This window comes from Anopheles nili, chromosome X, assembly GCF_943737925.1.
Source record: "Anopheles nili chromosome X, idAnoNiliSN_F5_01, whole genome shotgun sequence".
Lineage (NCBI taxonomy): Eukaryota > Metazoa > Arthropoda > Insecta > Diptera > Culicidae > Anopheles > Anopheles nili.
This window is the reverse complement of record NC_071293.1, coordinates 2,512,524-2,538,056: the sequence shown is the minus strand read 5'-3', so window position 1 is coordinate 2,538,056 and position 25,533 is coordinate 2,512,524. Positions and strand designations below refer to the sequence as shown.

Genomic DNA, 25,533 nt, shown 5'->3' with positions numbered 1-25,533 from the left:
TGAATTCGTAAGTACAGTGGTTTTGATAAACGGCAAACGCGAAAGTGCAGCCCAGACGGCTCAACACTAAGGGGAGCTCATTAACGTATTTTGTTTAAAATGCTAACATCGAAAATGGGCCCACTTCGTTTGCTTGGCTGGAAGAAAATTCCGCTGTGTCCGTGATGTTGGAGGCTTTTTTGAGATAAAATAAGGTTTGTTTTTTCCACCTCCAAGTGGTGGCCACCCTTGGCCAAGTGTTGGCCGTTGCAGCCGCGAAAAACGGTTCGCTAAAATTCAAATTTTCCACCCGAAAACGGGCTTCCAAAAATGCTTTCTCAAAATCGATTCCACACCACGCGAGGGTCACTTTTGGATGAATTCCACGTAAAAAAAAGAAAACTCCTTCCTAAATGTAGCCTGGTGGAGTGTTCCGGTTGTAACACCGAGAAACGTGGTGGAAGTAATCCGGACCAGTACCAGTAAAACTGTCGTTGCTTTCAGCATTATGTTCCCTTTCTCCTCCTTGCAAGTCGAGTATAGCAATTTCCACCGTTCATCACAAATCATGTCGAACGCCCTGAGCATGAGCAACTCCGGCTTTCCGCACTCGTGGATCGTCTCTGGGCAGGACTTCTGCCCGATCACGTACTCCTCCATCCAGGGTCACAACACGGGCGTTGCGAGCAACCTGGCGACGGTCGAGCCCGGGTAAGTACGGCTTTACATATTTCAGACACCTCTGGGAAGGGTTTTGGCGGCTTTCTAACACCTACGTACGACTCTTCTACCAGCCTGATTGAGCTGCGGAAGGAGAAGTCACGCGATGCGGCCAGGTCACGCCGGGGAAAGGAGAATTACGAGTTCTACGAGCTGGCGAAGATGTTGCCTCTACCAGCGGCCATCACTAGTCAGCTTGACAAGGCCTCCATCATTCGGCTGACAATCAGCTACCTGAAGCTGAAGGAGTTCAGCGAAAATGGTGTGCCGTCCTGGTGCAAGGAACCACTCGGTTTCCAGAGCTACAACGCACCGCAGTACTTCAACGAGATGTTCGAGACACACCTCGGGACGCACATCCTGCAGTCGTTGGACGGGTTCGCCATTTCGACTGGGGTGGATGGACGCTTCCTGTACATCTCTGAGACGGTTTCCATCTACCTTGGATTGTCGCAGGTTGAGATGACGGGCAGTAGTATCTTCGATTACGTGCACAAGAGCGACCATGGTGAGGTAGAGCAGCAGTTGGGGATCAAGAAAGGCGCAGAATACGCGGCATATGGCGGGTATGGTGATGAACCACCAGAGAAATCTACTGTGCTGAAGCTCGGCAAGGATGCGCCAGGTACTAAGGGCCTGTTGCCGGGTGAGTCGTATGAGGGCGATGACCGGGCGTTCTGCATTCGCATGAAGTCAACGCTCACCAAACGTGGCTGTCACTTCAAGTCATCTGGCTACAGAGTGATTCTGCTCCTGTGTCACCTTCGCAAGAAGGGTCCAGCGGCGGTGGGTCAGGGTGTCGGTGTAGGGGCAGATGAGTCATCGCATGGTGACAAGCAGACGGTGATCGGGATGGTGGGGATCGGTATTGCACTGCCTCCACCGTCTCTGCACGAGATCAAGCTCGAATCGGATATGTTCGTCTTCCGGACCAGCCTCGACCTCACAATCATTCACTGCGAGAACAGGTAGGTGTGGAAGGGAGAAAGGGTACCTTCAGTGGGAAATTTGAACCAATTGCCATGCCCCTCGATCTCACTGTTCGGTAGGATTTCCAGCTTTCTGGATTACACTGCTGACGAGCTGAATGGCAAGAGTATTTACACCCTGTGCCATGGACAGGACGCACATAAGCTCAAGAAGAGCCACAGTGAGCGTAAGTACATGTCCTCTTATCGGTCATGACAAAGCACTAACCTCTACCAACACTGGATGCTTACAGTCATCCAGAAGGGCCAGGTGTTGACACCATTCTACCGCATACTGAACAAGAACGCGGGCTACTTCTGGATTCAGTCCTGCTGCACGATGGTTTGCCAGACGAAGAATATGAACGATCAGACGGTGATCTGTGTCAACTACATCATTACGAAGCCCGAGAAGGAGAACCTGATTTTGGACATCTCGCAGATCCCGTCGGCGGCAGGTGTATTGGGTGACTACTCGCACCACGGGAAGCCACCTGGCGGTCCAAAGAAGCCTCCTCCGTCGTCGTCAGCTGAGTATGAGCTGGATGGAGGTGTTGGAGCGTCACACCACTCAACACACGGTGGAGCCGCAGATGGATACCACCTGGATGGAACCGGCCACGTCGATCACAAGGAACTACTGGAGAAGTCCGGTCTCGGAAAGAATGCTTACGGTTCGGATAAGGTAGGATCTCTGGCGATGCCATATGGAACTCCTAACGACAAGAAGGACATTGACTATAAGGACAAACTGATGGAACGTGAGAAGGGTTGCAGCAACAGCAAGGTAAGGCAGTATTCTAGGGTTGACAGGATCTCGTGGATCTGTGCCATGATGGTTCTGCTACTGTTTGATGTGTTGCACACCAACTAAGCCATATTCGCCCATCAACATCGGTTCCATTTCAGCATCAGCGGCTCAAGAGCGGTAGCCCGATGATGGGTTTGTCAACCGAGAACGGCACGCTGGAGAAGAAGACGACAGGTGGCAAGAAGAGTGTCAACAACCGGGCCAGCGTTATCCGCGTGCTGAGCAAACCGTCCAAGAAGGTGTTGCAGGAGTCACACTAGGACACCCTGTACGATCAACCCTACTAAGGGACGAACCTACCATTCGGGGACATCGAGTCAACGATCCAGCTTCTGCAATCAACCACTCAATCGAGCGAACTCCCGCTTTCTTTCAATGCCACAAACAGACACACCAGCACGGTTAAGTTACATGATTCGTTTTATTTCGCCGGCTTACACATTGCCATACCGGAAATGGAGGGAGGACTGACTCGCGTCGGTTGAGTAAATTTAAAGAAAAAAAAATTATCCTAACATGTTCGAAACAGGGCGTAGAAGGGCATACAAAGAGGAGCGGTAGAATAGAGCAGGGGAAAATATATTTAAAAAATCGAATGCTGCTCGAATGCGACAAGCGGAATGGTGACCGGAAGGCCTTGACCTTGGCCGGTCGAAATGCTTCTTGCACATCCTTTTTACACGCGCTCACGCTCCTTACTATACTATAATCTTGTGTAAAGCAATATCGAGTCGAGAGATTTAGATGTAAAAAAACGAAACCATAATATTACACACCGAAAACATGTGCAAATGCATAAGTCGCGATAAATATTATGAGATATTTGCGCTCATTAACGTATGAAGAGGCGAAGAGCGAATTCGTTAGAGGATAATTATTGCAACTGATAATGATAATAATAATTATTATAATAATATTAATAAAACACTCACACTCACTACCGTAGGCGCGTAGTAGGCGTATAAATTAAACGAATTACTCAAAGACCAGAACGGCCGAAACTGAAGGATAAATTATCATTATCGCCTACACGCGAGGCCGCGTCGGGCTTCGAACCGTTAATAATAGGGGGTTTAAAAAAAGGAAGTAATATTAATTGGAAAAGTAATCTGCTTCTACGTCTCTCTATCTCGTGTGCCGAAACAGCTGCCCTCGACGCCTGACTATAGCTCCCGCAACCGGAAACGCATCCTTGACAGTACTTCCTAACACCGTGCCGGTACACGTTTACATCGTCTACATTTATCTAAGGAGCCGGCGCTCCTGGAAGATACGGATCATCGTCGTCATCGTCGTCGTCATCGTCTCGGAAACAGGCTCTACCGGTGTTCACTTCTTCTTCTTGCCCTTTCGCTTCTTCCGCTTGTTAGCCCCGGTGGCTCCGGTAGTTGCTGAAGCTGGAGGCGGTGGAGATGGTGAGGCCCGCACAGTAGTGGTAGTGTCGTCAGCCACTCTCACAGGCATCATACCATCGGTTCCGGCATTTCCGTTTCGCTGGTCATCCCGCTCCTCATCCTCATCGTCCTTGTCATCGTCCTTGTCGTCGTCCTCGCCATCACTGCCGAACACCGCACGCAGCTTCTCCGACTGCAACGACTGCTGATACAGCTGGCCGGAATGGTTGTCGAACACCTGGGAAAAGCCCTCGGCGTTCGGGTTCGTTATCACCTCGCAGTCACGATAGGACGCGTCCTCTAGCAGCTTCTGGTTGTACTTCCGCTGTTGCTGCTGTTGCTCCTGTGCGAGGTCACTCTGATGGGTGTAGAAATCGTTGATGAGCCGTTCACGCACCATAAACACCGTCCCGATTGCGCCCGTCTTCTCCTCGTATCGTTCCGGTTCCTCCTCCTCTTCCAGCTCCAGCTCTTCTTCTTCTTCCTCGTGATCTTCCTCTTCTGCAGTTCCATCGGCAGCCTGCAACGCCGCTATCTCGTCCTCTGTCAAACTCCGTGACAGGCTCTGCCGCACCTTCTCGTTCTGCTTCAGTTCGCGCAGGACGTGCTTCATCTTGTCGTTGATGGACTCGTACGCACCATGTTCATACGCAAACCGGCCGTATTCGAGCGGGTTGGCTGCCAGTGAGTCATCACCGTACGCAACGTCGTTGTACCGGCCAATAGCGATGTCATGCGGATGACCATCACCTGCCAACATTGGGTTGATTACCTCCACGATCGTCTGCAGAGGGACCGCTTCCGGTTTCTGCGGCTGTTCGGTCTGTGTCTCCTCTGTAGGTGTTGCTACAGGTTCCTGCCCAGGTTTAGTGTCTCGTTCGCCATCCCCAGACGAGGCATCTTCCAGCTCGAACATGATGATCTTCTCTCTCATCGTCTCCACCTGTAACGAGTGGCAAAAGGGATGTGAATCACCACACACAAAATGTAAATCGCAGACAGGGATACCTCTTAATGTGAGGTAATTTAAGGTATATAATGAAAAATAAAAAAACACGCGGTGCTGATGATCGGAATAAACCAACGAACGGAACAAAAATGGCGCAGGATCTAGTGTACGTGGAGGAGCAGGTGCATGCAGCGCTGTCTTGATAAGCGTTCAGGAGACTAACTGCTTCCGGCTACGTTTTGCAACTAAACCCTAACCTAATCCCACCCAGGATGTCTCACTACGTGTCCGGCTAGTCTACAGTCTGTTCGGTGCGTTGGGAGCGAAGCGAGCTTGCGAAGAGGCCTACATAAGCGACGTCTGCGAACTACTGCGAACTGGAGTGCCACTACGTGTGGTGCGTGGGATGTGGGTGTAGGTGTTCGTGGGTGTATGTGTGTGTGCGTTTCGTACGTAGATACCACAAGGCCCACATTCTAACCTCGGTTTCGATGACCTTCTCAATGTACTCAACGGTTCGTACACCTCCACCGGGAGCCTCTTCGGTGCGGCGGGTCACCTTCTCTTCTACGATCGTCTCCGTTTCACGCACGACCACCTCGTTGCCCGGTCGCGACTTCACTGCGAGCCGTGGGAATCGCTGATGCAGCCGATCGGTGCCATCCTCCGTCAAGTCGTCGATGTCCTTGCCGTCGTTGTACTCACGTTGTACCAGCTAACGTGGGGTTTGTGTGTGGTGGTGTACGAATTACAAGGGTCACCGAAAGGACAGGGAAGTCGAGAGTCAAGAAAGTGTTGGGGGGTGAGAATAAGGACACAAAAGGACGATCCAGGCGTATTTTGGGGAGCATTTTCATCGCATCGCAGGGGTTATGCGATGCTTTTCGACGTTCTAGACAACTAGTAGCTAGTTCACACAGGTGACATTTCTATTGCTTACTTACCTCTTCGTCGATGGTCGGTGGTGGGGAGCTTCGGGTCGATTGTTGCCGTTGGGTTGACAACCCGATACCATCAACACTGTCGTTCACGCTTGCCTCATCACCAGATGTATTGGAGTTTATTGTCTGGATCATCATCTGTGCCTGTAGAGCGTCACTTTCGAGTGACTGCAGAAGATTCTGCCGCCAGACCTCTCGTTTCTAAAAAAATAGGAGTAATTGTTAGGTTCTTCGTTGGAGTTAAGATCCTTGCTTACATACCTCCTTGTCATTGATTGGTGGAGGAGATATCCCTGTCGGTTGTTGATTGGCATCACCGTCAACGATATCACCCGCACTCGCAGACGATTCGTTGTTCAGACCAGCGGCGTTCATCGTCTGGATCATGATCTGAGCTTGCAGGGCGTCGTTCTCAAGTGATTTTAAACGCGCCTGTCTCCAAGCCGCCCTCTTCTGAGCTCTGCAAAAGGTGTAAGACAGCGTTAGGTGTGTTTGAAAGTAAGATGGCAGATCCAACCTACCTCAGTGCCCGTATCTCGGACGGACTCAGCTTGGACTCGTCGTACTCCGGTGGCAGACAGTTGCTGGCACGAGCCCTCTTCTCGGCATTCACCGTTCGAATTGGAATTCGACTCATGGGTGTTTTGACAAGTGGTGACGTCAGTAGCGATCCTGACACCCTGGATTCATCGGCAACTCCGGATCGTACAGAAGACTCCTCCCTGGTAGATGTCCGCAGTACGTTCCCCCCACGAATGCACACCACCACCAGTTTGGTTAGGTGTGTGCACGTTTATTGAGGCGTACATATGTTTTTTTATATGTCATTCGGTTTCGTTTACCATTTTATTTGGGTCGGGGTTTGTTTTTCGGTAATTGGTTTCGTTCGGCGCCGTTCACGATTGTGAGGTTGCATTGTTAAAAGGGGTGAGATTGAGGTTTCATATCCAAATATAAGTTAGATGTCGCAAGCGTACGCGCAAAGCCGGGGACATATTTTGAGCGCGAATGAAAGCATGTTCAAGCGTGCCGCCGGGCTCGAGGGGCACCAGAAGAAACACAGACAGATAGAGCGAGGAAGAGTGACAGAGAGAGAGAGAGAGAGAGAGAGAGAGAGAGAAAGATAGAGAGAGAACGCGATAAGGTGTGTCAGATGGATATGCCAATTCTGGTCGCAATCATTTTCTTGCTCGTCAAATAACAGCAAGGACCAAAATTTCGACATCCCACCTCCTCTTAAGGTAGCCACAGCTGGCCCAGTGATCGGTAACACTTCTATTCCTTCGGCTCTTATTCTTTTTTGTTTTCAACAGAGCGCTATGCCACACGAAGGCTCTGCCATCTAACTGTATTGAGTTATTGGGTGGAGAGTAGAGTAGGAGAAGGTAAGGGAAATTTACAACACCCACAACGGTCCCGAAATTCAAAATAGTGGACAGGGAAGCCATGAATCCCATCAGAACTCTCTAGAAGTAGCGAATAAATTGTATAAATATATAGAAAATAACAACCCCTCTAACCCTACTTATTACAAGTATGATGCGGGATAATGATAGGAGGAAATGAAAGAGAGACAGAGCGTATTGCAAGCATACAATAATTAGTTTTATTATTATCACTAAAAATCCATTCAAGAGGTATTTACAAAAAAATATATATTTCGAATGTCGACGAATGAACGAAATAAAATTAGGGATAGTTTCGTTTGATTTGGCTACCGCTCTGTTATCGATTGGCCACACGTTGTCGTAATATACGTGTATGATACATTCATATGTGTAACAGTAGCAGCTAAAATACGGACAGATTAAAATCGAAACAGTTTCATACGTACATGTAGTATCGATTGTCGATCGATCAAGGGAAGGTTCAACAGTTTGAGATGAATGCCGGGACTACCCTACCGAAGGGTTGGGCTGTTCCCGAACATTCCCTAGCTATTGCTGAGGTATAACGCATGCTGCAGTGAAGTGCAACTGAACTAGCTTAAGTCTATGACACGATAAGTGCTTGATGCAACGAGACAGGCTTTAACATGCAGAAACAACATTCAGCGCGACAATGAATGTACAGCGCGGTCCAGAGCGCAATCCTCTAGGTACGAGTGGCTTGGATAAGTCATTGCTAGACGAAACTTCGTCACAAGGATTACAACAAACGCTTAAACAAAAAAATATACTTGGAAAGGATTCTTGCATCTTGCTCCGGGAGCGAGAAGGGCACAGACTCGTCAGTGAGCTGGTGTAAACTATTCTCATCTAACAGATACCTACACTTAGACAAAACATGGACACGTTAAAATAAAGTTAAAAAGCCGGGAATCCACCTTTCCGTAGGGTGGAGTGGTTCCCGTCTACTGGCTACCTCGTTAGGTGTATACGATTCGTCACGTAAAAGAAGAGGAATGTACGGTGGAAATTATAGAGAGGGAAATCTTAGCTGCAGCACATACGAGGCGTGATGCGCCAGGAAAGCGGACACGCATTCGTGACAGTGACAGATGGAAGAGATAGGCTAGAGATAGGCAAACATGGACAACAGAGCGCCCAATGCAGCACGAGTGAGCGTGACGTCCCGATCAGGACCGCTGTCACGCAGCGGATGTGGTTTCGTTTGGATTCTTGGAGTGGGAGAGTTGGTTAGTGCATCGGGGATTTATGTTCTAAATACAGCGTCAATTTCTGCCAACGGGTTCCTGGAGGAAGTACAAGGTGAAAAGGTTAGGTTTAAATCAGCAACTATTACACACTAGTACGAACAAATCTTAATACGTAGACGCGTGTAGAGTGTCTTTAGAGGTAAGTGGATAGCTAGACAGTTTGTGTACTTATGTGGCTGTAAGAGAGTGATTTGTGTTCTTATCTCCGCGCACGCGATTAGTAATCTAGTGTTATTCCTGATACGTCATAAAACGAGAGCTAGACAGATGAATAGATAGATAAAGTCCAAAGTGAGCACATCCCAAAAAAGGAGCAACAAGATCATAAGAACGCTAGTGTAAAAGCGGTAATCTATGGCCAGCTAGCCCGTTGGAAGGATAAAAACCCTCGACCACTAACGGAACGGTGCGAGATAGGGATGGTAGTGGTGAGTGAGATGCATCGCCCGAGCTACTGCTACGTCTCCACTCTAACTCCTCGCTCGTCCTCGGTTCGTGCTAAAGCGGACCCGAGAGGCTCTTGCGTACTTTGCGGGAAGGGCACGATTGGCGGCTCGAAGGGCTCGTCCCTGGTCAGTACGTACCTCATGTTATTGTCATTGATGTCGGACTTGTCCCCAGGCGTGATCGCCTTATCCGGCTCTCCAGAATCTGACCGATCGTCTTCATCATCCTCGTCGTCCTGATCTGCACCGAAACGCTGGTTTACACCTAGCGTTGCGATCTTGCGCTCCTCTTCCTGCCTTAACTTTTCTACCTCATCTTGTGATAGAAAGGAGAAGACTTTATCTGCAATGAGGAAAACGAGAAGTGCATCAAGATAAGCGAATTATACTGTGCGTGATGTGCTTCAAACCTGATTTGGGAGTGGGTTTCTGCTGATCCTCCATTGCGTTCTCGAAGAAGCGCTTCTTATCTGACACACTCTTTGGCGTCTTCGGTCCCATCGGAGGTGACTGTGGAGAAGGAGTCAAGAACAAACACATTCAGTAAACAGCTGCAAAGAATCCATTGAGGTTGTGGAGATAAATTTGAGGTTTGCTCGATTATGGCAGAAGTCCACAAGATCCATATTCCAGGGTCAGTTCCCACAAGGCAGTTGTTCGGTTGGCCAAGTGGTTGCGATCCTGCTAGGTATCGTTGTGATGTGTGCTGGTGGTGAGCAGGCCGGGTAATGCTGCAAACCCGAACTGGGACAATTGAGGTCCAACATTAATCAAAGAAAACGAAACCCCAAAGCGCATGCACCGGTAAATGGCAGCCAAAATAACAGAAAGAACTCAACTGTGATGTCCACGCTGCTCCATGTTCCAAGGTAAACGAGCTTAGTATACGCTTAAATATAAGTGAGATGGATGGCAAAATAGTTTTGCTATATATTAACACAACAATGAACTCACATTACACTAGGCGTTTCGCGTGCGGAAAATTCCACGAAACCCTCCGAAACAACATGGCTGACATGAAAATCGTCTTCGAATGCAGCTTTGGGAACGACATTTATTCGATAGCAAGAAACTTAGCACGTACCCAGGTTAATAGAAACATGTTAGTAAGAAAAAGTAAAAATGCTACAATACGACAACAACTACTGCTACTGCTAGAACTATTGCACTTCTCATTTTACAATACTAGCTACTGCAGGATCTATGACTCTATCCTCCCGACAATTGAGGTGGTATTGTGGATATGTTTCTCTTTTTTTCGCTGCTTCACTATCGTGCTCGTTAGCTACACATGAGACATACATGAAGAATGAAGGGCGATTCGAAGAAAGACGAGAGCCTGGCAGGATTGCTGCTGGGTTAAAGTGATGTCTTGGCACTGTGCGATGGCGCGCACGAACGGTAGGCAACACGCGTTGAATCTCAATCAACCGATGAGTAGTGAATGATGGTGATGAGGTGATGAGCTTACAACCTAACGATGGCATGACGATGATCCACTCGGTGCCTGCCAGGACCTTGCACCTGTGCGAGTGTGTGTGTGCGCGCGCGCACGTATGTGTTTCTAACATGTCGGGAAGAATCCTTGCTCTTTCTTCCCTCCCGAGACCCCGTGGAGTGGGAACACCCGTCGGTTGGCACTTGCCCTGTGTCCATCTACCACCTACACATACACACGATGCGGTGTTGGAGCGTGTCTGTGTGCGTGGATGTGCGTGTGTTGCGTGCGCTGGAGGCCAACGGTGGTTCGCCCTAGTCGGCTGGCGGCTGCCGAAGCCGTGTCGGAACACTCACCGGCATATGAGCAGACCCCGGCGTATGGCTGACAGGTGGATGTGCAGAAGACACGTACGTGCCACCGGTCATACTGGTCGATGGTACACCGACGTACGCCGGATGGGACACGATGTGGGAGGGCGCAACATGGTGGTATTGGGGGGGCACATACGGCAACGGTGGGCTGGTGGCTGCGAGGGACATGATCGGAGCGTGACTAACAGGTACCGAACCAGAGGCGTAGGTGTAGATGGTGTGTTGTGGAGTCGGCAACTTGGCGTAGTGTACGGGCAGGATCTGCACCGGTGGGTAGATTTGCGCTGGTAGTTGATGGTAGCCGTACTCAGCCGGTTTTAGCTGGTGGTGTTGATGTTGGTGGTGATGCATCGGATCATAGCCGCCAGGAACGTAATGTGGTAAAGGTGACACTGACGAGGAACTGCTGTCATATAAGTAAGGGGATGGGACTCTACCAACCGGTTCACCCGAAAGATGATGATGGGGATGTGGTATCGGTGTTCCCGTGTACTGTGCGTATTGTGCCAACATCTTGTTGCGCACGTCGTTCTCCTCGAGCAACACCTGACGGTGTATTTCGTCCGGTACGAGCAGGTTGTTCGGTGTGTTCTCGTGCACGAACTGGGCCGTTCGTTTGGTCGGTAACGTCTCGAATTTGGCCGACAGTATCTCTAGACGCTCCGTACGAGATCCTACGGACACCTCCCGGATCGTGTTCGTCGCCTCGTCATGCTCACACACCACTAAGTCACCCTTGCCGAACTCCTCCTGCAAAGTACGTGCAGCCTGGTTGCGAACAACCTCAGCTCGTCGGATAGGACCAGCTTTCTCGCCACCAGATGGCGGCTCCGTCGCGTTTCCCAAGATGGCCGTTGCTGAGGTGTCGGAATCGGTGTCGGAGTCGGTTTCGGTGTCGGAATCGGTGTCGGGATCGGAGTCGATGTTAGCCACCATAACCCTTCGCTCAGGATGGCTACCTTCGGGTGTCGAGCTACTGCTGCGAGTCGTCGAAGAAGGGCTACTCGCTCGCAGAATACCTTTCAAGTCAGGTGGAGGTGCAGATCCGGAAAAGGCAGCCCGGGCGTGGTGGAGCGCCGTATCAAACCCGTGTGTGTCCTCGTGCAGGTCGAAGCTGACCGATTTCCGGTGTGTCACGGTGGATTCGCCCGACAACCTCGGAGGTGGTTGAGTGGGTAGCGGCGGTGGGGTGTCCAGAACCTTGCCCGGGGCGTGAATGTTGGTGGATGATGACGCGGCAAAGGGTGGTGGTGGCGGTGGTGGTCGGTGGGGCCGCACAATCTTCTGCTCGCCCTTGGGATGGTTAGTACTGACATCGAGGTTTGCTACAGTGGAGGAGTTAATTGAGGAGTTGGGAGGTTCGTTCGCATGCGACAACGACCGTACGCTTCCGAAGCGGCGTTCGACCTACAGATTGCATATTTGGGGTGTGTGTTTTTATTCGTTTGGGTTTTTTTTATGCAGTAACGACACCAGATATCGGGTCGAATTGAACGAATCGGCAGGGAAGTAGAGAGCGCATATGCAAAGAGAAAGAGAGATAATATGAGAACAGGACGTATAGGACAGGGAGCATGAACTGGGTGCAGCGATATGGTGCCAGGAACCGGAAGCAGTATTAATGTAATGGCGATTACGAGCTACACATAACATGATTGTATTCAACGGGATCAGAATGTAGTGGATATTAGAATTTGTCTTGACTTCATGAGGTATCATTCGTTTTTATTGTTATGAATAATTCTGGACTATAGCAGAGCTGAATTAAACTCCACAGTAGGCGTCAAAAAAGAACTATAGTTTATGTTCATAAAGTGTTTTTTTTTGAGTGGTATAGAAAGATATTTGAGAGCATTATGTTTGGGTAGTATAAAATGACTCTTGATTGCAAATTCAACAAGTAGAATAATTCCTCATGCAGTCCAACCAAATCGGTATACTTTAAGGATTTTCAGTGGTAGTTACAAAACAAACTGGTAATGTAGGCGACATGATCGAACGTAACATATCAACTATGATCGATGACAAAAAAAACGCAAAACATTGAACAAACATACAACAACGTAAGGATGAAAGACAATGGAGCTGAGTGAGCAATAAACCTAAATACAACTATAATAGACACGTAACAAACTATAAACATTAAACACCTATGATAAGGAGTTTTAGGTAATAAAGCTCAATATTAATTGTTTCGTTAGCCAACTGTAAAGATGAAATACGTGGAAGAAACGCAAAACATCCACCGAAAGCTGGCCCAGCAAAATCAGAACGAATCCCTTCCCAGGAAGGATTGTTTCACCTCGAAATGTTTCACGACAAAGAGACAAAAGAGAAAAGGGACACAATTTTAAGGATACGAGTAACATCGCCAACGAACTACTACATACGGACCGAGAGTTGTAGAAAAAAGTGGGTAGCATTTGAACGAAAAGTTTAAACAGTATGAGCAACAATAACGCCAGGAAAAGAAATTTGGACGCTTATAATTACCGATCTCCCAGAGGCTTTCCGATGATTTCGCGTCTGTTCCGGCTCTGGAACCGCTCGACCAAACTGGCTGTCTTTTTTTCTAACAGACGCTGTGTCTAATCGTCCTAGAGAAACTCATCCAAAAGAGAAACTGAATGGGCAAGCGGTTGGGGAAGTGGAACAGAACAACTAAACGCGCCAATCGACATAAAAGGATTAAGAAATAATAAAAAGGATCGTCTACAACAGTTCATCCGTGGAAGCCATTCAGTTTGCGCCCGAAAAAAAAATGTTATTTTCACATTTGCAAAATATGACGCTTTTTAAGGACATTCTTTTAAAATTCGAAGCAAGGAGCTGAGACACGAATAGCTATGAATATAAAGCTTTGAGGTAAGGTTTCGTTTTTAAACCTTTTTGAACGAGCTTTCTACAGATGAGCTATTGTTGGGAATGTCCACAACATGGTGCGTAGCTTGGATCACTTTTCCATGCGACAAAAAGAAAATTAGAAACAAATGTAACGTGATGCAGGGTCCAAGTAACAAAAGAGGACAAAAAACAACCATTTGTCTTTTTTTTCTTTTCTTCAAACACCGTAAAAGAAAGCAACTGCTCGTCAATATGTATTTGTTTCCATTCCGTTGATGTTGGCTACAAGGATTTTATTCAACAATTATTGTGAAGGTTCTTTTCTCTCCAATCGGTCTGCCTGCCTGTGCTACGATGGTGTGTGTTTTTTGTTCAGCTTCTTCCTCAGACTAGCTCAATTTAACGATTTGGCAAATTTTGTTTCAAGTTTGCTGCACCAGCTGGAACCTTACAGGAACCAACGAGTAAGGGCAGTTGTTCCCCAGCCCTCTCCGACAGCTACAATATCCGCTCGCACATGTTGGGATGCGTGCGTGTTCAACAGTTCCCATGGTTATGCAGGTTTTGTTTCTGTTGTTTGGGGTTTTCCTCTATATAAGTATATATGTATATAATCCACCGATGCCAGTTACAATGTTCAACAATATAGTGAAAGGCAAAAGATTATCTAACACGGTTAACTCTGTCCTTCTTTCCCTCCTATGTGGCGGTGCCACTGTGGATGGCCCCGTCGTGCTCAGCGACCGTTCAAACTGAAACAGCGAGTGTCAGACAGGTCTCTGGCTTCCTCGTGTGTACGCCTGAAAAGTTCCACAAAATCGATATCAAACTGCAAAGGTTACCCCTACATGTTTGAGTCTAACTTCGCATCGGTTGCTTAGCTTCGTACATGAGGAGTTTCCTTGCAGGATTACCAATCTACATCATATTCGAGGAGTGAGCAACACCTACGAATGATATGCTCGCTTTCTGACACGTTCAGAAAGTCATCTTCGTGAAAATCGCACGAAACCTACACATTTTGTGGAGCTTTTCGGTCGTACTTGAACAGAAGGAAGCAAAGTGGAAGTATGGATCTGGAACAGAAGGTTTCAAAATCTACACTGGATGCAGAAATGATCTCATGAATCCTCCACATCCTTATCCTCTTCTCTAAAACGCCAACTCCTTCAGTGAGCGCGCCGCACAAGCAGAACAGGGTGCAATCTAACGACAATGCGATTGTGCGAGGTTCATATATCAAGGAAGAAGCGGTGCTGCATCTTGCCTGACAGCGTGACATCGCAGGCATAACCAAAGGTGAGCAAAAACGCCACACATCCAGCAAACCGTAGACTTTTAGTAACTATTAGCGAGAGAATACATACGTACTGTACACGAAGTAGTAACACGAAGTATGCCTTTAACATTACCGGAGTCGTGCGCGAGGATTACTCGGTTCGGTTTCGGGTGGCAAGGATGTTTCGCGGAGTGTCAAGTCAACAAAGAACCACATGGGCATTGGTGTGATGGTGTGCCTCGACGGCGGTTTGCTGGGCATGAATTCAGAGCCAATAATGGAAACGAAACCGAAACACACTCCCGCGTGCAACAAAGCTCTCGAGAACAGCTAGTTTAGTCCGGTCGTCAAAACGGCAACAATGGATCCGGCAACAAAAAACGCAGAAAAATAACATCACCCGCCTAACATCTCCAATGACATCCGCAGGAGGTGCTTTGAGTTTGAGTTTTCTTATCCTTCGGGGGAAATGAATTCACAAACCGGGGCACACCTACAACACACTGATACATACACACACACAAACACCCACATACACGCACACACACACTTACAGGCAGACACTCACACAGCCACGCGTGCGATCTTATGTGAAAATCGTAGTCTGCCAGCGAACGATCGGTGCGCCATCTTGGATTCGCCATTTTCGCATCGATTCGGGCGGGAAGGGTGGCTGCGTGAAAAAGCTCCCTCCCACCGATGGCCGACCCCTCTAGTAGGGTGTACTACGTCGTCTTACACGCTAAGGCGGCGCTTTCTCCAGTGCAACAGTTAATTATACGCATATTTGAAACCCATTTTGTTTGCCCGCCTCCGCCGGCCGTGACAAAAGGAGAAGGAAACCAAAAGTGTCGAGTGACGGAAAACGACGCCACCCTCTTCTTTGGCGCCTCTCCCTCCCACCCCGCTTTATCCCTCAACGGGAAACAATTCCAGTTACGCGCTTAACCTAAACATCCATTCGAGGCGACGTACAAAACATCTACACGGTAGGAAACAGCTTCTGGATTAGTTTGCGATCCCACCGAGAGGGGGCGCTGCGCACACATAGTATGGGGAACGGGGTTTTCAGGACCTAGCGGTTCTTCGGGATGGGTCTCGTGTGTGTTTGTTCGGTGAGAGAGGGTGTGTGTTTTTTATTTGTTTATTTTTTTAAATTTAAGCTTCATTTTTGTTTTACTTCCCTTTTTTGCATCGGTTCCATCTATGCGGAGACCTTTTGAGAGCGAGGGAAGAATAGAGTCCCACCAGCCCTTGCCCCATGGCTGAGGGACGAAGGAAAGGGGATGTTGGTGGAGGGGATGCGCGTGGATTCGCATCTACAGCGATTATTGATCCCCTTGTTAAATTGTAGTTCGCTAGCTCCGACAGCTCGCTTTCACGACCGCGTGCAACTCCTGATCTGCTAATAATCAGAGTATAGGAGCATCAACTCCTCTCAGTAAAGGCGGAAAAGAGTCCGAGCCTAGTGGTTGGTGTATATGAATATAATTTCACACTAAGCGTCTGTGGCTTAATAAGGTCGCGATCAGCCCAACCGACACATCTGAAAGGATTCTAATGAACGATGGTGGAGACGGTGGGAGGTTGTGCGGTTAGGAGTTTGCACCCTCCCACCCCTGCACACCCACAGCATCCACAGGTCGTACCTGTTTCATCTACTATCGCTCTATCTCACTGTTCTAACAAAAATCAAACGATCTCAAGCTACTTTCACCACAGGAAGCTCTGCTCCTGCAGACACAAAACGTAACACAGCAACAAGGGTGGGTTATCGTCGGGATGGGAAACATCCCGGAGAAAATGGCAGGAGCACGAGCGCCATGCGCCCATCTTCCCCTACCACGTGACGCGTGAATTTCATTCGAGATGCGCCGTAGAGCCTCGCGTCAAGTAACAAGGAAGAAACAAAGCGCGAACCTTCGCCTGGCTAGGTTCCTAGATCTAGTTCGCAACGTCGTGAAAAATAAACACCTCTTCTATGCATCTACGCGTGTATAACAGACCAACACCTCGTGCACGTGGCACGGGGTTCGCGACGTCAGGTGATTTGTCCGCTCAGTTTTGTACGTTACTTTACTTTGTTTAGTGTTGTTTCTTTTTGTATTTTTTAGCCAGCAAACATTGGTTCTGTTTCGGTTTTGCTCCGGACAAAAACGGATACAAAAAGTCTAGCTAAATCTCCCCGTATATATATAGCTATATACATATATATGGAAACATCAAAAGGTATAAATTACAAACGCGCTCTCCACACCACACTGCGGTGGCACCGCGAATGGCAGGTTCATATAGTGAGTGAGTTTGCTACATAGTCGGTATTCTTGAGACAGTTACGATTGTTAATGACACTTTGAAAACACACACACACATCCACCTAGGCTCCCCGGCTCGTGCTGCTGTTCGATCACTACGTCTTCCGCCAGAAGACGCGACGAATCCTTTCTTCTCTCTAAGCTTCGTTCAGTGACAATTAGTAATAGGTTCGACACCATTTCGCTTAGTGCGACCAGTACGCGTCCCTGCGCGTCATAAGTCGTGAAATCAAGAAGGGTTGGCCCTTCTCAGCGTATTCCCCAACGTCCTGTGTGGCGTCTGTGTTGGTCACCGGCGCGCCGGGTCTCGAATAGTCGAACGGAAATAGTACCACCCTGGTCGACCCCTGGCCGCCGACGGCCAATGCCTTCCGACCGGTCTCGGAATTGCCAAATTGTTCCTATCAATTGGATATTTCGCTAAATTATAATATCTCAGTCTTCGTTAGTTGTATAAAAATAAAACTAATATTATGGAAGATTGTTTGTCGATGTACGTAACTGCAGGGAAAACCGGTGACATGGGTGGAGCAAAAATTAATTTGAAAAAGAAAACAACAAAACAGATTCAGCCCGCAAAACAGAACGGATCGAGTGGAGTGGTAAAAGTGAAAATAGAATTGAGAGAGAGAGAGAGAGAGAGAGAGAAAGAGAAAGAGAGAGAAAAAGAGAGATTGATTTAGATCGTTCCAATTCCAAAAACCTAGAAAACATTGGGACGACATGTTGCTCAAAGGGATAGCTCATTCGTTTGGATAGTGTGTCTTGGAGGTGGCGGAAAAGTGAAAGAAATCCAAAAACCAAAACCAAACGAACGCAAAAAGCAACGCTCAAAAGATTCAAAAGAACAACCAAAATAAGACAAAACTCGAGCACCGTAAGAGGCAATTACTGTGACAACGGAGCTACATTCGACGAAAAGCAAAAGCCAGCTTGGATTTTCCAACAAAAATACTGTTACATTGGCAGCGCCTTGCCTTCGACAGTTAGTGGGGAATAAGACGAGCTCATTTGGAGACAAATATTAGGTTAAATTACTAATATTATTCGCAGAAACAAAACTAGCATTTCAAGCGTTTAAGTACAATGGTCCTTACTTTCTTACATCTAATTGCTAGCAAATTCATAGTGACTTAATTAGTTCAAAGCGTACATAAATTAAATACGTGTTGCAGTTATAAAAAGCATCCATTTTTTATCTGCCACTGCGTTTGCATCACCCAGCTAGAAACAAAATTTATGGCTCGGATCTTAGTAGGTTCAGTGTTAGGAACATGGCAGACATTGCCAAAGGACACTGCAAGTTTGTCGGAGGAATATCAACTTTATACGACTTCTGATACAATTTGATTGCCTCGTTGATTTCCTATCGTAGAAGCCGGTTAAGACTGAAGTTCTCTCTACTCAACATATTACAAAGAACGGAAAACACCAAACGATATAGAAAAGTAATTTCACGAAATCAAATGACCCTTCGAAACATCGGCCAATTCAACACCGCTCAATGTTACCGCTTTTCGTAAAATAATTCAGCGTAAACAAAACGGAGATGTTTGACCGTAAGAAGATAATTACAAAACGATAAGCAAATCAGTATTAAATGTGTAAGGAACGATAACTGTGTATATGTGGGTGTGTTCGAGAGCGTGTATGTGGGAGGGAAAAGATGTGAGCCTTTGGATAGTGTTTGATAGCCTCTGCTGCTCCAGAGGTAGCGTCGACGAACGGATTGTATGTGCATGTGCCTTCGGGGGGTCTTCCAATTAACACATCTAATTAGCAAAGATCCTTCATCCCTTGTTTTTGTTATCCACGGACCAGCGATCCCTTGCAATGTACAGTTTTTTTGTCAATACTTTATCAGACACATACACATAGGCCCAGAAAAGCGGAATGAAGGAAGCACGAACACATTCGGTGGAGAGAGATATTTATATATATAACAGAAGGCATGACGGCGCCTACAACCAGCAGGTGTTCAGGGCCCATTCAAGGAAGCGGTAGTTACCTGAGGTGCCTGGGTGTCGAGGGTGTGCTTGGACATCACGATGGTGGTTGTTTTTTGCAGCGGCTCGGAGGTGACCTCAGTCGGTGATTTTGGTGGTCCATTTTCGATCAGTTGACCACCGAGGGCCAAGGATTCGGCTGCACGCACTATGTCCAGTACCTTTGGGAAGAGGTAACATTAATACAACTTCTAGTAAGTAACAATCTCTTGGATCATATGTCCTGGGACACACATACCTTCTCGGGAGTACTTTTTTCCTTGGGACCGATTGCCACCTGCTGATCGCTAGGATTGACACTGATGAGGGCCTGCGAGGTGACTTCCGGCTGTTCGAAGGACTCAGCCACGAGCTTCGTCGGCACCTCTTCGTCAATTTTGTCCACACTCAGCTTACGGTGCGTCTCGGCCATTATCACCGAATCATCCCGGTCTAGGCTGGACACACTCTGGCTGAACTCTGATCCCGTTTCCGACGCATGCGACCCTAGAACCAAGAGCAAGCGTATGAGCAAAGATGGCCGAAGATGAAGAACTCTCGTGGACTTACCGATTCTGGTACTATCGCCATTGTTGATCAGCCCAGTGCTCATGCCACCGGCACTACCGGTTAGATGTAGTAGATCCGACTTCTCATAGCCCTTGCACACGACGAGATGAAGCTTGCTGCCGGATGCTCGTAAGGCATCGACTGCTTCCTGGTGCGTGGCACCGAGCAACGACAATCCGTTCACTTCAAGGATGCGCATTCCGACACGTAGCCGACCATCACGTTTAGCGGCTCCATTCGTGTTGATTTTGGAGATGAACACACCTTCGTCGGCGTTGTCCAGCGGGTTGCCACGTTGCCCATTCAGGCCACCCTTGATATGCATGCCGAGCCGCTCTCCATCTTGCTTGTTTAGGTGTACTTCCTGCGATAGGGATGATGCAACAGAAATGCGTTAGAAGATGAACCCGGTTGTTTGGTGTTGCTCTACCGTGGACATACGACCCTTTAGGGCCAAAATCATACAACATAGATGGCATTCTCGATACGAAACCAACATAAGTAGTCGCATGCACTATACTCCGCTAGTGGGATCACTCCTCCCAGGCGGTTTGTGTCGATACACTACACACTTAGGGAGAACATTCGGGGTTCGGTAAGAAAACATCAGATAGCCCGTTGGGGGCAAACGTTAAATTATGGAAAGGGCTCGGCTAAAGGCAGAAGAAGAACGAAAGCAGGCCAACACTGAACGGCGATCGCATTTACGTACCTCAGTGTTCAATGCAACTATTTCAAAATGCTGAGTATGGAATGACGGAGAGCAGTGTGGAATGTTAGGCGTATTGCGAACGAGACCGGAAGGAAAAGATCGTACAAAGAGAAACAAAGAGAAAGCGCAACTATAGATAGAGTTCTACCGCGTAGCGATACGGCGTGTGATGTGTGGGTGCGTGCACCTCCAGAGCCAGAAGCAGTACTGAGGATCCTGCAGTACTGCAGGCGCAGATCCTTCCAACCATGCCAGTGCGTCACAGGCGTTGACGAGCAGATAGAGAGCTTGTGAGTCAGTAAAGGGTGTTAACGCACCTGGAAGCCCGCCGGTAGCGGATCGTGTTGTACCGTCAACTTGATGTCATCGCAGGGTCGCAGCAGTTCCATCACGGCCTCCTGATGGGTGGCCTGTGTCACGTCAGTTCCGTTCACCTTCAGTATGCGATCGCCCATGCGCAGTTTACCGGACAGTGCCGCAATTCCGCCGGCCACGATCTGAAAGGAACGATGAACACCTGACATTAGAACACTTGCACTTCTAGAGCGCTTACTAGACAGCAGATACGTACATGCGAAATGAAGATTCCTGGCTCGTTGGCCCCAAACGGGGTGCAGGAATGGTCGGTGCCTCCGATAATACTGAAGCCTAGCGATCCTTGATCTTTCGGCAGGATAACTTCCTGTGGTTCACAAATGTGCGTTGAAGCGAAGGGCGAAAGAAGAGCACAGGTGTTGTGGGTGACTTTAATAAGGTATGTTCAACCGATCACATAAGATCGCGCACAAACAGAGCGCAGATAGAACAACGGAAGGATAGTGAGACCGCCTCAGGTAGCGTCAGATGCGCACCTTAGTGGGCTCAGATGCGACGTGAACAGTATACCCGGTTGTATGTAAGGATGGTCGAGAAGTGCAGCCTCGTAAGAGGGGTTTTAGGTTGATGGCCGGCACTATATGGATGATGGAGCGTGAGGGTCAGGGCGGAAGTTAAGTGCTCGCAGTAGAGCGCGTTTGTGTGTTTGCTCCAACCCAATCAAACACACAAACACACGCGCGTGCGTAACGGCGAGACAGCACACAAAAAGGATGTTTGACTAGCGAATGAGTGACAGGTGGGAGGATTATAATCGGGCTTTGTTACTGTTAATAATATAAGCGGACATTCGAGATCGATCATAGCTGTCAGCTGTTTAGCAGCCATCTTCACCAAGCCACGCTCATTAGTTGGCGCACGAATTAGAAGTCCATGTGGGACGAGAAACCAAGCAAGATTAACATATCTTGAGGTGTCCTTTCGTTTGTAGGCCTTAGGCAGCCTTAGCTCGAAACTTAGGTTATATCTTCCTGGTAGATGGAAGTGAGCATCGCGTCCAGTATTATTACGAGAGAGAGAGAGAGCGAGAAAAGCGTTGGAAAGCTCGACAATGGCGTGCAATGCAAGTGCGGTCAGTGGTGTTAACACACATCTTGCCGAGCGCAGATGTTGATGAGTGTTGGGTGTCATGATACAAGAGAAAAAAGAAACCGTTTGCAACCATGTCCTATGCAAGCCCTGGTGCAGGAACCTTCTCCTACAGAAGCGAAAATTAATCTGCCAAAACACGCAGCATTATTCGTGAAAGAGTGAGCATTAAAAATGGCGTAAATCAACCAAACCACGTCGGCCGCGTGTGAGTCGACTTTAGAAGAGCAATTAGCAAGACACCATAGACAGGCCTTCACGCGACAGGATAGAGGCCCGTCTCGAGCGCCAATGTTTTTTAGAGCTTTTTAGAGAGGATGCGCAACAGGTGTTGTTTGGCATATGGCGGGCTGTTCGAGATTCGCTGTGTGGCTGCTGGTTTTGGGATAATGTATTTTACCTCGCTGATTAGTGGTTCCAATAAGCGATTGTCAGTGACCCGGGTCATTACCGTCTCAGTGAACGTCGACTTGGTAATCGTTTCCGTGACGGTGCCGAGCTCGGTCGGTGCCGGTGGCAACATCGGCATGTCCGGCACGGCTTTCTGCACCGTGACCGTGACCGAGGGTCCGTGGTCGGACTTGTCCACGGTCACCTGCCGGCCGCCGCTGATAAAGTGAGACGGTATCATGGCCTGAAAGTCTGCGCTGGTCATGGGCCTGGCTGCAACCTGCGGTAGGGATTGGTAATGGTGGGGGGGGGGGGAGGGAGGAGGGCGATGGTGAGAGTTCCGGTGAGGAAGAAGGTTCCGGTGGTGGGGGGCAGGCGATGTTGAGAGCGTTGTTGATGTAGAGTGTTGTTGATATCGGTTGTTGTTGTTGGTAAAGGTTTTTCCGGGTTTTTTTTGTTCGTTCCGGTGTGGAGGAAAAATCGAACCAAACCCGTATTCAGCACGGTAAGGATTCGTTGATCGCGAACACACATACACCCACCAAACACCCACACACACACACACGCAAGTACAAACAAACGCAAGCATATACAGATCACACATGCACGCGCACGAGAGATCGAGGAAAATGGCAGTAAGGGAGTTACAGAAACGGGTTGGTTGGGAGAGAGAGAGAGGGGGGGGTATGGATTGGGAAAACAGGGACGCGAGTATTAGAATGAGCAGGCGATGCGCATGTACAGAGGTCACCGCGGGGCGTGGCAGGAGCAACAGCAACGAGAGGGGAGATACATATGTGGAGAAAGAAACAAAAGAGAAAAAGGGAAAACCATGGATTAGGGCATGCTGTGGTTACGGCGCGGGTCGTATGTATTGGTGTTACGAATGTGGCATGATGCGGGAAAGCTGTCGAGCTGTCCGTCGGTCCTTTTTTAATTTGTTTTTTTTTGGGTGAATCGGTTAAGCGTGAGCTGCGGATGAAAGTGTTAATGGTGGCGTGTGTTGGTGGTGTTCTTGAAGGATACAAGGGTTGGCGGGGGAGGGGGGGGGGGGGGTAGGTGTGAGAGTGAGTGGGAAAAGGGGTGAAACATCTCCCAACCGGTGGGTGATGGTGCCAACAAACGACAAGCAGGCAGGTTGGGCGGTTGAAGCGAACATTCTCGTGCTACGCGTGCCAGGCTTCACACAACACGCACACAAACACACACGTGCAAAGGGCACGGGGAGGAAGAAGGGTAAGAGGGACGGGGAGGGGGCGCAAACAGAAACGAACCAAACCGGCAACCGGTTCCGATCCGAAAGGTGCGCGAAACATCCGATTCCGGAACGACGGGAGCAGCTATCGAGCGGCGGTCCAACCGGAAGTGGACCAAAATCCGTGCAGACACACACACAGGCACGCACCTAGGTACGCCCGGGTGACTTACCTGCGGGTCGTCGCTAGCGGCGTGCGCTACAACGCCGTTGTTAGTGGCCACATTCGTGACCGGTTCGAGAGGGCCCGATTGCTGATCCGGAAGTGGCTGGTGCGGGACGCCATTGGGGCCCTTCGCGGTGTCGTGGCCCCCGGCGGGGTGCTTGTTATTTACGGTTTGCATTAATACTGTACGCGGTGCAGGCAGGGGCGGACCCTGCAGGGTGGCTGATGGCGTGTGCGGTGCATATGAGGCGCTAGGTGAGAGTGCATTAGCCCCGCCAGTTACCTTTTGCTGGTGTTGGTGATCCTCGGTGCCACCTTTTGGTCCTTCCGGGTCGGGTGATTTCACCTGCTCGACCGGATGACCCTGGGGTTCTTGGCTGTCTTCATTCGAACGCCGGTAACCGGTGTACGAGGATGCTGCAAAGGCAGATGTAAGCAGTTAGTACGCTTAGGACATCTTCCGGGAATGTAGGTGACGCTTTCGGAAGCTTACCAAGACGATTGGGCATGTATGCGCCAGGACGATTGGGGCCAACGATAGGACTACGCGGGCTATGCAGAGGTTCCAGAGGGCCTTTCACCTCACGTTGTACTACAAGTCGCACAAAGCGCTGATGATCCGTCAATAGCTGCACTGCGTAGTCGTGATGTGCATTCGTAATATCCACGCCGTTTATCTAAAAGGACATGTGTTGAAAAAAAGGACATCTCGCGTGAGTACTCGAGCTACAGAACACGCTGGCAGGATAGAGCAGGAAGCTTACCGCTAGCACCCGATCGCCAACCATGATCTTGCCATCCTTGTGTGCGACCCCATTCTCGGTGAGACGCGAGATGTAGATCCCTTCCGAGCCGTCCTTAAATGGGGCATGGCCCTTACCACCGGCGATACTGAAACCCAACCCCTGCCCGATCTGATCACGGATCAGCGTCGTGTGCAGGATGATCTTTTGCGTTATTTCGTTACCATTTGGCAGGTCCAGCCCGGTGCCAGTGTTGCCATTCGGAAGTCCAACCGTATTGGGTGAAAGTGCCCCTAGGTAGGGTGGAACACTACCCTCAACGAGTGGCACACCTAGAGGAGCACCTAACAACGGTGGAGGTGCCTTAGCTAGACCATCCGGATCAGCCACACTGATCTGTGCCACCGAACCGGTATCATCGAACACCGGATGGCCAATCAGGCGCGTCATCTCACGGGCGATGAACAGCACCAATACCGAACCACATGCCTTTAGCACCTCTACCGCATCGTAGTGATCGGCGTCCTCTACCGAGATTCCGTTTACCTTCAGGACCTGTGGGGGAAGCAAATGGAGTGTTAACAGCTTGCTTGGTAACGACCGAAACTGCGGTTTCTACTCACCTTATCGCCGACCTTTAGCCCGGCCATATCGGCAGGACCTTTTTCGGTGACGCGAGAGATGAAAATGCCCTCGTCATCGCCCTTAAACGGGGTGGAACCACGGCCACCGGCGATGCTCAGCCCGAGACCTGCGGATGTGCGCTCGATGTGGATCTCCAGGCGTTCTTCCTTCAACGACGTGTACGTGTCGAGGGTGTCTACAAGTCAAAATAAGAGCGTTCATTAAACAGTTCCTTGCGATGATGTCGGGAACCCGGGACATTCGAACTCCAATCGACGGAAGGTGTCAGTTATCCATGCCCTCAAATGTAGCACAATGTGCGCGAGTGTTTATTACCCAAACAGCGACAATGTGCGAGTACTACACCCTGCGGACTGACGACCTTGGACTTTACGAGCTGTGAACGTGTTAATACGCTGCAGTGATGCAATCGTTCGCGTGGTGCACTTCCGATCGATGTTTGTCCGGCCCTGAAGGTGGCCCTATATTTGTGGTCAATTTGTAAAC

General features: G+C 49.1%; 2 protein-coding genes across 2 annotated transcripts in view; one reads left to right on the top strand and one right to left on the bottom strand.

Annotated features, from left to right (window-relative positions):
- The first annotated feature begins 487 nt into the window (after positions 1–487).
- LOC128728833 (protein trachealess-like) lies at positions 488–2,887 on the top strand. The gene is made up of 5 exons (XM_053822481.1): positions 488–690; positions 774–1,667; positions 1,749–1,855; positions 1,922–2,454; positions 2,577–2,887. Exons 1-5 carry the CDS (start codon positions 488–490, stop codon positions 2,736–2,738), a joined length of 1,899 nt encoding a protein of 632 aa, XP_053678456.1. The 3' UTR covers positions 2,739–2,887.
- Positions 2,888–3,466: 579 nt separating this feature from the next.
- Positions 3,467–25,533, bottom strand: part of LOC128728421 (protein lap4-like) — a 36,268-nt gene continuing 14,201 nt past the window's right edge. The window contains exons 6-24 of the mRNA XM_053822044.1: positions 25,026–25,222; positions 24,424–24,957; positions 24,153–24,336; positions 23,667–24,076; positions 22,249–22,518; positions 20,956–21,066; positions 20,702–20,881; positions 20,385–20,414; positions 19,673–20,036; positions 19,362–19,609; positions 19,126–19,284; positions 10,662–12,086; positions 9,278–9,377; positions 9,006–9,210; positions 6,284–6,484; positions 6,024–6,222; positions 5,766–5,963; positions 5,303–5,536; positions 3,467–4,815 (exon numbers count right to left, since the gene is read on the bottom strand). Of these exons, the coding sequence (XP_053678019.1) occupies positions 3,808–4,815; positions 5,303–5,536; positions 5,766–5,963; positions 6,024–6,222; positions 6,284–6,484; positions 9,006–9,210; positions 9,278–9,377; positions 10,662–12,086; positions 19,126–19,284; positions 19,362–19,609; positions 19,673–20,036; positions 20,385–20,414; positions 20,702–20,881; positions 20,956–21,066; positions 22,249–22,518; positions 23,667–24,076; positions 24,153–24,336; positions 24,424–24,957; positions 25,026–25,222 (6,257 nt within the window). The 3' untranslated portion in view covers positions 3,467–3,807. The remainder of the gene's footprint in view (positions 4,816–5,302; positions 5,537–5,765; positions 5,964–6,023; positions 6,223–6,283; positions 6,485–9,005; positions 9,211–9,277; positions 9,378–10,661; positions 12,087–19,125; positions 19,285–19,361; positions 19,610–19,672; positions 20,037–20,384; positions 20,415–20,701; positions 20,882–20,955; positions 21,067–22,248; positions 22,519–23,666; positions 24,077–24,152; positions 24,337–24,423; positions 24,958–25,025; positions 25,223–25,533) is intronic.